This window comes from Caloenas nicobarica, chromosome 2, assembly GCF_036013445.1.
Source record: "Caloenas nicobarica isolate bCalNic1 chromosome 2, bCalNic1.hap1, whole genome shotgun sequence".
Taxonomy (NCBI): Eukaryota; Metazoa; Chordata; class Aves; order Columbiformes; family Columbidae; genus Caloenas; species Caloenas nicobarica.
In genome coordinates this window covers 513,700-528,690 of record NC_088246.1, presented here as the reverse complement: position 1 = coordinate 528,690, position 14,991 = coordinate 513,700, and the positions used below count along the sequence as shown (strand labels likewise).

The following is a 14,991-nucleotide window of genomic DNA, read 5'->3' as shown; positions in this document are numbered from 1 at the left end:
GCGGCAGATGGAGCGGGGCGGGCGCCCCCCCGAGCCCCCCCGCTGCCGCCCGCCCCCGCCGGTCCGGTCCCCGCCCGGCAGCCGCCCTCCCCGCCCCGGCCCCAGCCTCCGCCACTCCCCGCGGGCCCGTCACGCCGCGGGGAGGGACCGGGAACACCCCCCGCGGGGAAACTGAGGCACGGGGGCGGGCGGGGCGCCCCACTCCCTGGGGTCTCCCGCGCCCGGTGTCCCAGCTGCCAGCCCCCCCGCCCCGAGCCTGGCTGCCGCTGCCTGCACCCCCTGTTCCCAAGGGACCCCTGAGCCGCCCCAACGAGGGGGTCGCGCAGCCCTGTCTGCTGCAGGACAGGGACAGTGATGGGGACAGTAATGGGGACAAGGTGGCCGCAGAGCCTCCTTGGCCAGCGCAGCAGCCGCGGGCTGACTCACGGCCCTGCCGGCTCCCGCTGTCCCTGGCTGCCACCCAGCCCTGGCAGCGAGACCCCCCTGCGTCTGCCCACACCCCCTGCCCGCCCCGGTGGGGGTGACCCCAGGGTGCAGTGTCCTCCCCCAAAGGGCGACAGCAGGGCTGGGGCTCAACGGGACCTGCTCGGTCAAGTGGGGGCTTCCTCCCGTCCCCCACCCTCACTCCCACCCACTGGTGTTCCCTGTCCCACAGCAGCTCCCAGTGACACCCCTGTCTCCGCGGGGCACCCACCAGCAGAGGGGCCCAGCTCGGCCCCCCCAGCCCCCACTACACCCCTGGTGGGCAGCAGCACGTGCTCTGCCACCGCACTGTGCCCAGAGCAGCCCCCGGCGGGGTTGGTCACAGCCGCGTGGTGCTGGCAGCACCCATCCCCTGCACAATGCCATCCCACCATGGGCAGGGGTCCTGCCAGGCCAGGCCAGGGGTCCTGGGGCTGCCGCTACCCGCTGGGATGCCGCAGCACCCATCCCTGCATGGCACAGGGCCCCACGCTGCCACATCGCATTGCCCAGCACCAGCCATGGGCCTGGTGGTGCCAGTCCCAGCCCCTGCGGGGCCGGCTGGCAGGCCCGAGAGCGCAGTGACCTTGACGGGAGCTGTGGGAGCAGGCGGCATACAGGCTCCTTTGGCTGCCATCACTGCGGATGATTCACGATGATGCTGTCTGGAAGCCCTGGCCCCCCCAGTGCCACGGGCCCCCCTGGCTCACTGCAGCTGAGCTGGGGCTGCCCCACAACCCACTGCAGGGTCCTGAGCGAGGTGACATCCCAGGGTCACACAACGGCTGCACGCACCTGCTCGCTCCCTGCACCACGCTGGCACTGGGTGCACCATGCTGGCACTGGGTGCACCATGTCGGCATCCCCCATCCCTGCCCTGGTTCAGCCAGGGTGCCTCAGTGGGACCCTCATTCCACACCGCGGAGGTGGTGGCTGTTCCCACCCCTGGGCACCCAGCACGGCCATGGCATCGCCAAGCCCCCCATCCCAGCGCCGTGGGGCAGAGCCAGCCCTGGCAAGGGCAGCATCTCTCCCCGGTCCGCCGGGCACGGCACGGGGCTGGTGGTCACAGGCGGGAGCAATGACCGCGGCTCGGCGCAGGCAGCTGCCCGCACAGCGGCAGCCGCCACAGCATGGGAATTAATCACACAGCAAAGGCAATCAGGATGCTGAGCTCGTTAGCCCTGGAGAGGAGCAGGGAAGGCCGGCGGAATCACGCAAGGGGTGGGGAGGGGGACATCAGGGGAGCCCAGCCCTGTGCCCTCAGCGCCAGGGTCCCACACCCCATAGCGGGGTCCCCCACCCCACAGAGGGTCCTGCGGCTGCCCTGGCACCCAGCAGGGGCAGCAGGGCCAGGTGCCCACCCAGCAGCAGGGCTGGGAGCTTCCGGGGGAGCGGGGGTCCCACACGGGCGCCCCCTCACGTGTGCGAGCAGATGCTGGGGGAGGGCGGGGGGGCTGGGGTGCTCGGGGACCAGAAGTGCAGGCAGATGCACCCGGGCAGCTCCGTCCCCTGCCAGCTGCCGGCGTCCCTGCGGAGAAGTGACGGCGCGGGGCTGCCCGGGGGGCTTGGGGACAAGGGACACCCTCTCCCCATCCTCCCTGCCTTGTCCCCAGGGCCCCAGGGCAGCCCTCCTGGTGGGGATGGATGGGGGTCCCAGGGACCCACTGGCCCCTGGCAGCTTTTAGTTCATTAGCGGGAGCCGGAATCAGGGTGTAATTAAGCAGGAGCCGCCGCAGCCAGATGGTGATTACACAATGTGCCAAGGATTAACCACCACCGCTGGCCCCCCGGCACGGCGAGCTGGCGGCACAGGGCAGCTGGACACGCTGGGACGGAGCCGAGGCCGAGGGATGTCCCAGCCTTGGGGGGCACCTGCCCCGAGCTCCCCCCAGGAAGCCCCAGGGACCCCACGTGCCGTGTGGGGTCCCATCTCAGCCACGTGCCACCCCGCCATGGCACCATCCCCGCACCCCGGCACAGGGAGCACCGTGGCCAGGGCCACCCCGGCCAGTCCCCCGGAGTGGGGTGATGGGGACCCTCCTGATGCCGGAGGGCGGGGGACAACAGCCACCCGGCATGGCCAGCGCCAGCCCGCACCTCGCACTGACCCGGTGCTCCCCCCTGGGCAGGGGAACCCAGCTGGGCCCTCAGCTCCCTCCTGCAGCCCCCAGCCCCGTCCTGCAGCTTCCAGCACCTCACAGCCCCTCCCTGCGAACTCCAGCATCATCACCCTGCAAGCTCCAACATCGCACTGTGAGCTCCAGCACTGCCCTGCAATCTCCAGCATCCTGCACAATCCAGCATCATCACAGGAGCTCTGGCACAATCCTGCAGGCTCCAGCATCACCCTGTGACCTCTGGAACCATCCTGAGAGCTCCAGCACAATGCCGAGAGCTCCAGCACCGTCCTGCAAACTACAGCACCATCCTGTATGCTCCAGCATTGCCCTGCGAGCTCCAGGACCTCCCTGCATGCTCCAGAATCATCCTGCACGCTCAAAAACTTCCCTGCAAGCTCTGGCCACCAGCTGCTGTGCAGAGCATCCTCTGGGCTCTGGCCGTGCCCTGGGCACCACCCGGTCACCTCCAGCACTTCCCGGCCACCTCCATCGGAACAGCGGGCGCCCGCGGGCTCACCTGGGTGACCTTCTCGGTGACGTTGTGGGTACGATCCTTCAGCTTCGTGGGGGCAATGATCTCCTTCTCACCAGGCGGGGCGGCCAGGAAGGCATCTGCCTTGAAGTCCACGAAGTTGAGGGTGATCTGGGGGATCTTGCTGATGGCCCGGTAGCGCATCAGGTCCGAGTCAGAGGTGGAGTTCAGCAGAGCACTCCGCAGGTTGTTCATGGCCCCTGGGTGGGGGGACCATCACCATGGGGGGGGCACGGCACCACTGTCCCCCGGGGTGGGGGTCCCAGGGCGGGCGAGGGGAGTCCCGGGGCAGTGGGGCCCCCCCAGTCAGGCGCTGTAGGACGGCGACCCGACAGCTTGCTATCTGTTACCTTGATGTCATTATTTCCCCCTTCCCTAATGCGCTTAATGGGATCTGGGGTTAACAAGGTAATTGCTGCCCGCCCCAGCGCTGCCAAGGGGATTGGGGTCTGCGGCAGGATGGGCTGGGTGGGGGGTGGGCAGTGAGACCTCAGACCCATGTTGTGGGGCTGCACAGGTGGTGCACACCAGTAAGCCAGCCAAACTGGGGCTGCAGCTTTCTCCGCCAGGTGTGGGGGGCTCGTTACCATGTGGGGATCTCGATGCTATGCAGGGGGCTCAGGGCTGCCCCAGCCCACCCCACATCAGATGAGGTGGGGCCAAACCAGGCGCCAGGGCTGCCGGCAGCGCGGGCCATTACAGCGATGAGGAACCTGACAGTGACGGGTGTCACCCCGGCCCTGTGCCAGAGCCATTGCTGAGCCGCCAGCGGCCCTGACCCTAATGAGCTGCCAGCACTAATGACTTTGCCCCACGGCTGCCCGCTACACCGGGGCGAGATGCCGCACATGCTGGCAGTGCCGTACCAGTGCTGGAGCCGCGGTGCATGCTGGCGCCGGTGCTGGCGTGGCGGTTGTGGCAGCGCTTGTCGCTCTCGCCCTTCATGGTCTCGATGTCGTCGACAGAGGAGGCGCGGCGCACGCTGTGCAGGCTCTCGCGCGAGCGGCTGCGTGCCAGGCTGCAGTTGGAGAAGGCGGCGTGCAGCGCCAGGCGGTCGGCACGTGGTGAGGAGTGGGTGACGGGCGGCTCGGGGGGACCGTCCCCCATCAGTGCCGCCTGGTCCTCGGGCTGGGTCCCCCCCGGGCAGCTGGGCTCCAGCGAGGAGGTGGCGTCCTCAGGGCCCGACTCGCTGCTCTGCTTGGAGAAGTCCACCACAACGGCGTCGGGCGGCTCCTGCGGCAGTGACTGCTTGCTGCCCGCCAGCGCCAGCAGCGCCGGCAGCTTCAGACGGAAGGACTTGCTGCGCCCTGGCCGGAGGGAGGGACAGGGCTGGTGTCGGTGGCCGCGGCACCCTCTGCCCTTGCCACGTGCCGTGCTTTTGGCAGGGCACCTGCAGGAACCCCAGTGCTGCACCCAGCACCGTGGTGCTGGCACAAAACCCGCCTCCCCCACACTGCAGCACCGGCCCTACCTGCGGGGAACCAGTTGGCAGGGGTGACCCAGTGGTTGGTGTCCTTGTCGGGAGAGCCCGGGCGCTCTGTCTCCATCACCACCTCGAAGTTCAGGATGAACATGATGACGGCCCCATCCTCATTCTTCACCGGCACCACATCCACCAGGCACAGAAAGCAGCTGCCTGCGGGGAGGGGGGTTCATCACTGGGGCAGCACGGCCCCCATCCCCTGCTGGGCATTCCCTCCGCCCCCTGCTCCTGCGGGGCAAGAACCTGCTGACTCAGCAGAGTGCCAGCCCCGCTGCAGCTGCACCATGTGGGAAACTGAGGTACGAGAGGCTGGGAGGGGCCCCGTTTCCCCAGCATCCCCCAAAACGCCCCAGGGCTCATGCGGGGCGGGCAGGGGGCTGCGGGGCGGTGCAGGGGCAGCACCGCGGGCAGTCGGCGTGCGGGCCAGGCTTAAGCCGCTCAGACTCGTTAACAGCTGCAGTGTTAATCCTGCTGCTGCAGCTGGGAGCTCAGCTGGCCGGGAGGGCTGAGGGGTGGCGGCAGCCCGGGGGGGAGCGGGGGCAACCTGGGGTAACCTCATCTGCGCGGGGACGGGGCAGCACCCCGCACCCCCAGCACGCAGCCACAGAGCTGCCCGGAGCCGGCGGCCCTCGCCCTGGGGCCGCTGGGGGGTTCGGCGCAGCCCTCACCCCGCAGCATCCCGGGCCCCTCCTGCACCCGCACTGCTGCAGCAGGACGCGGAATGCGGGGGGGGACACAGGCGCGTGACGCCGGGGTGCTGCCGCATCCCCCCGGGCTCCCCCGAGCCGCGGTCCCCGCTGCGCCCCCGCACGGCGTCCCCCCCGCTGGCAGCGGGCCCGGCAGCCTGTGCCGGGGAGCCCGGCCCGGCGGCGCCAGCTGGCACCGGCCCCGGCCCCGGCCCCGCACGGGGAATCCCGGCCCGCACGTGGGGCTGCGGGCAGGGGGCCAGTGGCGCAGGCGGCGTGCGGAACGGCACGGCACGGCACGGCACAGGCTGCAGCGGGGTCCCCAGCCGGGCCGCCCACCGCGGGGGGATTAGCGGCACGGCCACATGGCCGCCCCACGCACGGGCAGCTTTGCTTCATCCTCGCCCACCCGGCACCCGGCTCCCCCGGGGAATCCTAATCCCCCCGCCCCGGGACGTCGGGACACGCGCCAGCGCCGGCCCCCCCGCCCACGGCTGCCCCGTCCCACGGCGTGAGGCGGGGGCTGCGGCGGGACCCCCGCGCCGGGCACACGCACCTCACCTCGCTGCCGGGGGGCCGGGTCCCACGGCCCCCACCCCACGCACCCCCCCCGGAGCTGCAGGCGCCAGACCCCCGCCCCACGCGGGCTGAGGGGCGCGGGAGGCGGGGACCCTGGCCCAGCCGTGGGCTCGGCCACCCAGGGTCGCAGCGGGGACCCTCCCGGTGCGTGGGCCCCCCCTGGCCACCCCCCCGCCCACCGCTGAGCTCAGGGGCTGCGGCCCTTGGCACCGCCGCCGCCGTGCCGGCTTTATGCCTAAATATGGCTGCGGGCAGCGGCCGCGGGCGCTGCGGGACGGCCACGCCACGCCAGGCCACGCCACGGGGTCCCGAGCCGGCCCCCGCGGCCACCGGCCAGTCCCGGCCCCGGCCACCCCCTCCCGTGGGGAAACGGGGTGCGGGGCTCTGGGGGCAGTAGCCTTTTGGGGTGCAGGGACGGTGGGGGATGCCCCGGTGGGGTGCAGGGCTGGGGGCACCGAATCACCGGACCTGCCGGGTGTCCAGTGCGCGGCCAGGGGAGAGGCAGGGGCTGCGCTGAGCCCCCTGCCCGCTCAGCATCTCCTGCCCCCACAGCATCCCCCTCCACCCCCAACCCCTCCCAGCATCCTCCTGCCCCCCTCCAGCATCCCCCACCTCTGGCTGTGCGCCCCCCGCGTGCCCTGCCCAGCCCTGGACAGGCCCCGCGCCAGAGGCTGCACGAACCGGTTGTCCCCCCTCTCCCAGAAGGACTGGGGGCTCCTGCGCCCCCTACGGCCCCCCCGGACTCGGGGATCCCGGCCACGAGTGACGGGGACCGAATGTGCCCCCCAGGGAGGGACGGGGGGCCTGCACGGGGTCGGCGGGCGGCTGCTCCCTGCACCCCAAATGCACCCACACACCCACCTCTGCACCCCAAATCCACACAACCCCTTCACCCCAAATGCACCCACACACCCCATCCCCGACCCCCGCGCCCCGCTCCGGTCGGGGCTGCGCTGCTCCCCGCGACCGCCAGGGGGCAGCAGCGCGGGCGGCGCCCCACCCCTCCACTCTGCACCCCCTCCCCCGAACACCCCACCTGCACTCCCACACTGTGCACCCCACTCTGCACCCCAGCACCCTGCACCCCCACACTGTGCACCTCACCCTGCACCCCAGCACCCTGCACTCCCACAGTGTGCACCCCACCCTGCACCCCAGCACCCCCACACTGTGCACCTCACCCTGCACCCCAGCACCCTGCACCACACCTGCACCACGCACTCCCACCCTGTGCAACCCACCTGCACTCCCGCATCCCCCTCCGCACCGTGCACCCCACCCCGCACCCTCTGCACCGCTCCGGGCTCCCCACAGCCCAGCTCAGCCCCCCGGCTCCCCGCCTCCCCTTTGCACAGCCTCCTCCCCTCACTCCGGTGCTGTGACCCCAGGCGGGCACAGGCACCCCCGACACGTCACCGCTCCTCCCGCACACCGCACGGGTATCCCCGGCCCGCGCCGTGTGGGGTCCCCGCAGGCCCCCCCGCCCGGGGACACCCCGCGCGGCGCTGGCAGCCGCAGCGGGGGCGCGACCTTGTCCCAGCAGCGCCGCCGGGACCCGATGTCCTGATGCCCCTCGCCGGCCCCCCCGGCCCGCGGAGCTGCCAGCGGCGTGGCCGGCTCGGGCGGGGGGGTCCCTGCGGCACGGGGGGGCCCGCACCGCGATGTGCCGGGCAGGCGGGGGCTGGGGGCCCCCCATCCGGCTACTTCGCACCGGCTGCTGCAGCCCCGGGTGACCCCAAAGGCCACGGGGGCTCTGTGCCCCCTCCTCCCCCGGCCGCGCTGCAGCCCAAGGCCACCCCTGCGGGACGCGGCTCCCCAGCGGCTGCCGCGACCTTCCGGCGTCCCCGGCAGCGCCAGCGCTGGGTAAACAACGTCGCGAAAACTAATGGCTGCAGCAGCGGCTGGCGGCGCGGCGGGGCCGGGCACGGCTCGGCCCGGCACGGCTCGGCCCGGCACGGCTCGGCTCGGCACGGCACCGCCAGCACCGCTCCCCCGGGCCGGGGGCGGGCGCGGGGCTGAGGGGCTGCCGAGGTGCGGGAGCGGGGTTCAGCACCGACGGGACGAGCGATGGGGGACGCGCTGGGGCAGGCGGGGCCCGGCCGCGAGGCGGGAGCCGGCAGCAGGAGGGTCCCTGCCCCACAGCGGCTGGGGGTCCGGGTGCTCGGGGTCCCTCGGCACCCTCAGCACCCCCCCCCAGCACCCCTTCTCCTCAGAACCCCTCGCTCGCTCCTGCAGCGCAGCCGGAGCCCCCCTCCCCGTGCCGGCCCCGCGGTCCCAGGGGACACCAGCCCTGTGCACGCAGAGCTGTGCCCGAGGGGACGGGGGACACCCTGAGGGGACACCGCCGCAGCCCCGGCAGCGCCTGCGACAGTCCCCCGGCCAGCGGGCGGATCTGTGGGTACAGGACATGCCCTCGGGGTTCCCGCTGGCTCCAACACCACCCCTCCCCACACGGCCGAGGGCGGCGAGCCCCACAGAGCCCCCTTCGGGCCCCCCCGCCCCGGGACGTCCCGCCCCCACACGCACCCGCTGCCGCCGCCTATAAATATCCCATCGGAATCACCGCCGTCCCCGGGGACGGGACGGGCAGCACCAGGCCCCCCGGCCACCGCTGCCACGGCCCCGGGTGCCCCAGCCCCACACCACAGCCGGGGGCAGCGGGGCGGAACTGCCCCCCCGGCCAGCTCAGGCAGCAGGAGCAGAGCCAGGCCAGGGGCCGGGACCCCCAAATCTCCCGTGGGGAGGCTGAGGGGATCACAGGAAGGGCCCGGGCAGGAGCTGAGCCCTGTACCCAGTTGCTGGCACACGCCAGGCAGCGAGCGGCAGGCCAGGCAATTAGCGCAGCCGTAAGGAGGGCTCACCGAGTGCTGCCCACGCTGCTGGGAGGGAGCAGCCACGTGCTGCCTGCACCCTGCCAGCCCCGGGCGCACGCACAGGTCCAAAGGCCACCGGCACCAGATGCGCCGCACGCTGCTGCAGCCCGGCTGTGCCAGGCACCACGGTGCCCGGGCAGCACCGCGGAGCCACCGCCACTGCGCCAGGACGGGGCCAGGCAGGGACTCCGCCACACTCCCCCCAGCCAGGCCCCTGGCACCCCGTGCCCCAGAGGCTGGGTGGCACTGGGGACCCAAAGGCATGGCTCCACGTGGCGGCTGCCAGCAGAGCCGGCGCAGAGCCGCCAGCTGGGAACCAGCTTTGTTTACTCCACGCGCCGGAACCGGGGCCGGGTGCCGAGAGCTGGAGACAGCTGCCACGAGAGTCGGGACACCTGGCGCAGGCACTGGTGGGGCCGCGGTGTGGGGCAGCCCTGGCACTACTGACACAGCTGCCAGTGCCAGCCCTCCAGGTACCGCGGGCCCAGCACCCACCTCCTGGCAAAGGGACCCCCAGGAGCAGCAGTGCTGGAGCAAGGCAGGGGGTGCAGCACAGCCTCGGTGCCCCCCACACGCACCCCTGCCAGGATGGTGGCACCACGACGTCTGACACAGGCTCAAGTCCTGTGGCCCCATCAGCTCGCTGTGGGGCTGGTCACATCCTGCCCAGCCGTGGGGCAGCCATGGGGCAGCCAGACCCATGAGACGGAGCAGGCTGAGCGGTGCCAGCAGGGCAGGAGCCCACCCAGGCCTTCCTTTGGGGCAGCGCGGTGCCCCCACACTCCACAGCATGCCCCATACAGCAATGCTGCACACTGCTCCCACCCCACAGCCCCAGCACCACGGCACATGGCTTCCCGGCACCCCAGCACGACCGCGGCAGCTGGGGATGGCTGCAGGCCTGCGGCAGTGCCAGTGGGGCAGGACAAACTCCCCATCGCCAGGGCCAGACCTGCTGCCTTGGCACTGCCTCTTGGCACAAGGGCACCAGGCGCTGGTGCCAGGCTCCTGTCCACACTGGCACCATGCACCACCCACGGCGTGGTGGGGCCTGGCACAGCTGATGAATGGGCACAGCGCGGCCATTAACTCCAGGGTCTGTCAGCCCATGATGGACGGCCGCCTTCACCCCCGTGCAAATAACCGTCAATCTCCGCCAGCCGCAGCAGCGCGGGTCCCTACCGTCCTTGCGGTAGAAGCAGATCTCCACCTTGCGCTCCTCAGCGCCCAGCAGCGCCTGGGCAATCTGGGCAGCGGCGCCACGCTGGGTGCGGGGCCCGTGGAGGAAATCGCAGGTGCTGGGCTTCTGCATCACCTCCGCCCGCGAGTACCCGCACAGCTGGCAGAACCCGTCGTTGCAGTAGATCACGGCGCAGTTCTCCACGCGGGCGTTGGCGATGATGAACTTGCGGCCTGGGGGAGAGGTGAGGGTCAGCCCTGCGCTCCCCCTGCCCGGCACCCCACAGTAAGGCTTCGCTCTGTCCATCCATCTGTCCATCCATCCTTCCATCTGTCCATTCATCCATCCGTCCATCCATCCATCCACAGCTCTGGGCTCCCAGTGACCAAACACCCTTACAAGCCACCCCACTTGCTCCCCAGGGAACCCTCCAAGCTGCCACCACCACCATCACCACAGGGACCCCGCTACCACCACCACCACAGGGACCCTGGGGATCACCGCCGCAGCCTGACGCTCAGTCAGGCCAAACCAGCCCTCCCCAAGGCATGATGCTGTCGTGGCAGCCTCAGCACATGGCCTGTCCCCTGCCATGGTGACGCCCCACAGCTCAGCCTCATGGGATGGCATTGCCCCTGTGTCACTCCCCTGTCACCACTGGGGATGCTCCGGGCCTGACCCCAGAAAGGCGTCATGGCCCCCCCGCCGCAGGGAGAACCGCGTCTCCCTGTTAAACCCGCTGCCTGAACACCCGCTGCTGGTGCCCATTGTGCCCAGTGCAGAGGGTCTGGAGGCCCACGGGTGGCTGGGACCCCCATCCAGCCCAGCAACAGCCGTGGCGCCAGAGCCGGCAGCAGAGACTCCATCACTGCTGGCACTCGAGTCCCCACGGGGACCAGGGGGACCCCCCAGCCCCCCAACACCGCTGCCTGGGCCGGGGGCCGGGGAAAGCGGTGGCACTGCCCGGCTGTGCTTGTCACAGCACCCCACATGCACCCTCGTCCCCCCACACCCGACCCGTGCTGGCACCGGCCCCAGTCCCCGTCCCTCCCCACGCTGTCCCCACTCACTCTGCCCTTCGAACTTGCGGATGATGGTGTCCAGGAAGGTGTTCTGGGGGGCGACGTGCCCCCGCCGCACCGGCATGCTGCCGGGCCCATGGGGCAGCGCCGCCCGCGCCGCTGCGCTCCGCCGGGCCCCGGGGGGGCCCCGCGCCGCGGGGGGTCCCGCTGCCCTTGAGCCAAGGACGGCGCCGGCGGGGCGGCTCCGGCGGGGGGGGCGCGGCCCAGCCCGGCCCCGGCTCAGCCCCGGGGGCGGCGGGATGCGGGGTGGGCGCGCAGGGGTTAAGGCTGGGCCCTCCCCCCGACGCTGCCCGGTGCCCGCCGGGGCTGGAGCCCGGAGCCCGCCCGCCCGCTGCGGGTGCGGGTACCGGCGCGGTGCCGGTGCGGTGCCGGTGCGGATGCTGGTGCGGATGCCGATGCCCCCCCGCCCTACCCGCCCGGTGCGCGCCGCGGCGGGCGCAGCATCGGCCTTATTTAGTCAAGGAGCGGCTGGGGGGGATGGAGCCCCCGCCCCCGCCCCGCCCGGCGAGGGTCGGCGGGGCTCGGCCGGGCTCGGCGGGGCTCGGCTGGGCCCGGCTCGGCTGGGCTGGGCTGGGCTCGGCCCGGCTCGGCGGGGCTCAGCCGGCGGTTCGGGCGCGGCGGGCGCTGCGTGTTGACAGCCGGGTCCGGGGCGGGGCGAGCGCGGCCGCAGCCAATGGCCGCGGGGGGGGGGGAACGCCTGAGGGGGGGAGCGCCCGAGGGAGCCCCCCCGGCACGCCCGGTCCGGGGGCACCGGCCGGCCCGACCCTCCCACCCCGGGTCTCCTCCCGCCTCCGCCTTCCCCAGCTCCCTGCCCCCCCTACCGGCCGCCGGTGCCCCCTGTCCCGCCTCACATCCCGCCCAACCCCCTCCCCAGGTGCCCCCCGCACCGCGCCCCCAGACCCCCCATGACCCCGTTCCTCCCCGGGTGATCCCCCCCCGCAGCGGTCCCAGCACCTGGCACCTGGTGCTGGTCCCAGTATTGGTCCTGGCCACAGTTCCAGTCCCGGTGCTGGTTCTCAGTTCCAATCCCAGTCCCAGTGCTGAGTCCCAGTTCTGATCTCAGTCTCAGTGCTGCCCTGGTCCCAGCGCAGTTTCTGATCCCAGTAACCAGCCTGTTCCCAGTGCTGCTCCCAGTCCCAATGCTGGATTCAGGTGCTGGGTCCCAGTCCAGTCCCAGTCCCAGTGCTGGTCCCAGTCCCAGCCCAGGCTTGGATCCCAGTCTGGGCCTGGTGATGATCATGACTCCAGTGCTGGTCTCAGTCCCAGTGCTGGATTCAGATGCTGGGTCGCAGTCCAGTTCCAGTCCCAGTCCCAGTTTCAGTCCTGGTACTGGTCCCATTCCTAGTCCCAGTCCAAATCCTGGTTCCAATGCCAGTCCCAGTTCTGGTGCTGTATCTCTGCTCTGGTGCTGGTCCAGTTCCAGTCCCAATACCAGTCCTGGTTGCAGTCTCAGTCCCACTGCTCGTGCCAGTGTTGGTGCCAGTCCTGATTCCAGGTCTGCTCCCAGTTCCAGTCCCAGTCCTAGTGCTGGTCCCAATCACTGCACTGCCCCTGGTGCTGGTCCCAGTCCCAGTCTCAGTCCAATCCCGGACTCAGTCATGATGATGGTCACAGTGCTGGTCCCAGTCCCAGTACAGTTCCGGTCCCAGTCCCAGTACAGTTCCAGTCCCAGTCCCAGTACAGTTCCAGTCCCATTCCCACTCCCAGTCCAGTCACAGTTCAAGTCCCAGTTAAATCCTAGTCTCAGTCCAGTTTTACTCTCAGTCCAGTCCCCATCCCAGTTCCAGACCTGTCCCAGTCTCAGTCCCGGTCCCAGTCCCAGTCTCAGTCCATAGAATCACAGAATCATTTTGGTTGAAAGAGACCCTTAAGATCATTGAATCCAACCATTTCCCCACCCCTGGCGCTGACCCGTGTCCCTGAGAACCTCATCTCCGTCTGTCCAACCCCTCCAGGGATGGTGACTCCAGCACTGCCCTGGGCAGCCTGTTCCAATGCCCCACAGCCCTTTGGGGAAGAAATTGTTCCCCAGCTCCAACCTCAACCTCCCCTGGCGCAACTTGAGGCCGTTTCCTCTGGTCCTGGCGCTTGTTCCTGGGGAGCAGAGCCCGACCCCCCCTGGCTCCAAGCTCCTTTCAGGCAGTTCAGAGATCAGAAGGTCTCCCCTCAGCTCCTGTTCTCCAGCTGAACCCCCAGGTCCCTCAGCCACTCCCATCACCCTTGTGCTCCAGCCCCTCACCAGCTGCATTGCACTTCTTGTCCCAGTTCTGTCCCAGTCCCAGTCCAGTCTCAGTCCCAGTTCCAGTCCAGGCCTAGTCTCAGTCCCAGTCCCGGCCCACTCTCAGTCCTAAATCAATCCCATCGCAGTCCTAGCCCTGCCTAGTCTCTGTCCCAGTCCCAGTTCTAGACCCAGTCCCAGTCCCAGTCCTAGTCTGTTCTAGTCCCAGCCCCTATCTCAGTGCAGTCTATCCCACTTCCACTTCCAGTTCAATCCTAGTCCAAATCAAATCCAGTCTAGTCCTAGTCCCAGTTCAATCCCTGTCCCAGTTCCAGCCCCAGTCCATTCCAGTCCCAGTCCCAGTTCAGTCCCAGTCTGGCCGCTCCGCTGGGCTCTGTCCCAGGTGCTGAAATAGCGGCGGACCCGGCCCGGACCCGCTACCGGGGCTGTGACCGCGGGACCCGGCCCCGCCCCGCCCCGCCCCACGCAGCCCCGCCCCGCTCAGCCCCGCCCATAGCAACCGGCACCGCCCACCGTGGCCCCGCCCACCACACCCGCTCTCGCCCCACCCATCGTAGACCCGCCCAGCTCAACCCGGCCCCGCCCCGCCCAATGCAGCCCCGCCCAGCACGGCCCCGCCCACCGTGGCCCCGCCCACCGTGGCCCCGCCCACCACACCCGGTCTCGCCCCGCCCACCGTGGCCCCGCCCAGCGCAGCCGTGCCCCGCCCAGGCGGCTGCCGGCGTGTCCCGCGGCTGTCGTGGGCAGGGGCCGAGCCGTGGGGCGGGGGGCTGCAGGCTGCGGGGCTGCAGGCTGTGGGGGAGGACTGAGCCGTGGGGCAGGGCAAGCTCTGAGCCCCCCCAGCCCCTCCGCCTGCCCCAGGGCCGAGTTCCCGCCCCCTCGGGGTGAGCAGCTAATCGGATGGGCGCTCTGTAATGACGGACAGGCGTGCCCCGCCCCTGGGGGGGCACGGAGCCGGGCGGAGCGGGGAAAACCCCGTCGGGCGGAGACAGTCCGGGACCCCCCACCCCGGGGAGGGGTGACCGAGGCCACCCGTCCTGCTCCCCCGCACCCACCCCGTCCCCCGCCTGTGCCCCCCCGAGGGTCCCTGGGGCGCCCCCTGCTGCTCTGCCCCCCTCAGTGCCCGGCACCCCCGGCCCCCCCGGCCCCGCTTCCCCCGGCTCAGGAAGGAACCGCCGCAGCCGGGACCGGGCGCGGTTTCCCGTCGGCTGCGGGGGCCGCGGGCCGTTCCCCCCGCCCCCCAGCGAACAGCAGCCGGACCCCCCGACCAGGGCCCCGGGGGGACCCGCGCCCACCTCCGCACTCACCCCCAGTCAGGCCTCTCTCCCCCCGAGCATCCCGGCCCCGCCGGGGGCTCGGTCACCACCTGCTCTCCCCGCAGCCGGGGTTCCCCCTCCCCCGGGATTCCCCGTGGGACCCCAGCCCTGCCGATAGCTCAGGTGACCCCCCCCTCATCCCACCCCATCTCCCCAGGGTGCCCCCCTCGCCCGTGCCCCCTTCTTCAGCCCCCCAGGGGCGCAGCCCCCCCTCGGGGTGCCCAGCGGGGGTCCCTGGGGACCGGCCAGGCACATCAATAGCAGGAACTGGGCGGGGAGCGGCAGCCCCGCGGCGGGGCCGGGGGCTCGCTCCGGACATCCGCCCCACAGCCCGCGGGCGGGGGCAGCCCTGGGACCCCCCGGTGGGGCACAGTGCCCCGCGGCCCCAAGGGACCCACAGCCAGCAGAAGGGGCGGTAGGGGTGGGGGGCAGCTAG

At 71.5% G+C, this 14,991-nt stretch overlaps 2 protein-coding genes across 4 annotated transcripts in view; one reads left to right on the top strand and one right to left on the bottom strand.

Moving 5' to 3' along the window:
- The window catches only part of KCNH2 (potassium voltage-gated channel subfamily H member 2), a 25,536-nt gene extending 14,429 nt beyond the window's left edge, over positions 1 to 11,107 (bottom strand). The window contains exons 1-5 of one of the 3 annotated variants that reach the window (XM_065630051.1): positions 10,989 to 11,107; positions 9,921 to 10,151; positions 4,589 to 4,753; positions 3,984 to 4,424; positions 3,103 to 3,317 (exon numbers count right to left, since the gene is read on the bottom strand). In XM_065630051.1, the coding sequence (XP_065486123.1) occupies positions 3,103 to 3,317; positions 3,984 to 4,424; positions 4,589 to 4,753; positions 9,921 to 10,151; positions 10,989 to 11,064 (1,128 nt within the window). In that variant the 5' untranslated portion in view covers positions 11,065 to 11,107. Of the gene's footprint in view, positions 1 to 3,102; positions 3,318 to 3,983; positions 4,425 to 4,588; positions 4,754 to 7,395; positions 7,479 to 9,920; positions 10,152 to 10,988 lie in introns of those variants that run through there. The other 2 variants (XM_065630050.1, XM_065630052.1) reach the window with 2 other exon arrangements.
- On the top strand, positions 11,063 to 14,991 carry LOC135986329 (basic proline-rich protein-like). The gene is made up of 6 exons (XM_065630305.1): positions 11,063 to 11,510; positions 13,622 to 13,792; positions 13,837 to 13,996; positions 14,101 to 14,123; positions 14,360 to 14,649; positions 14,713 to 14,991. Exons 1-6 carry the CDS (start codon positions 11,063 to 11,065, stop codon positions 14,989 to 14,991), a joined length of 1,371 nt encoding a protein of 456 aa, XP_065486377.1.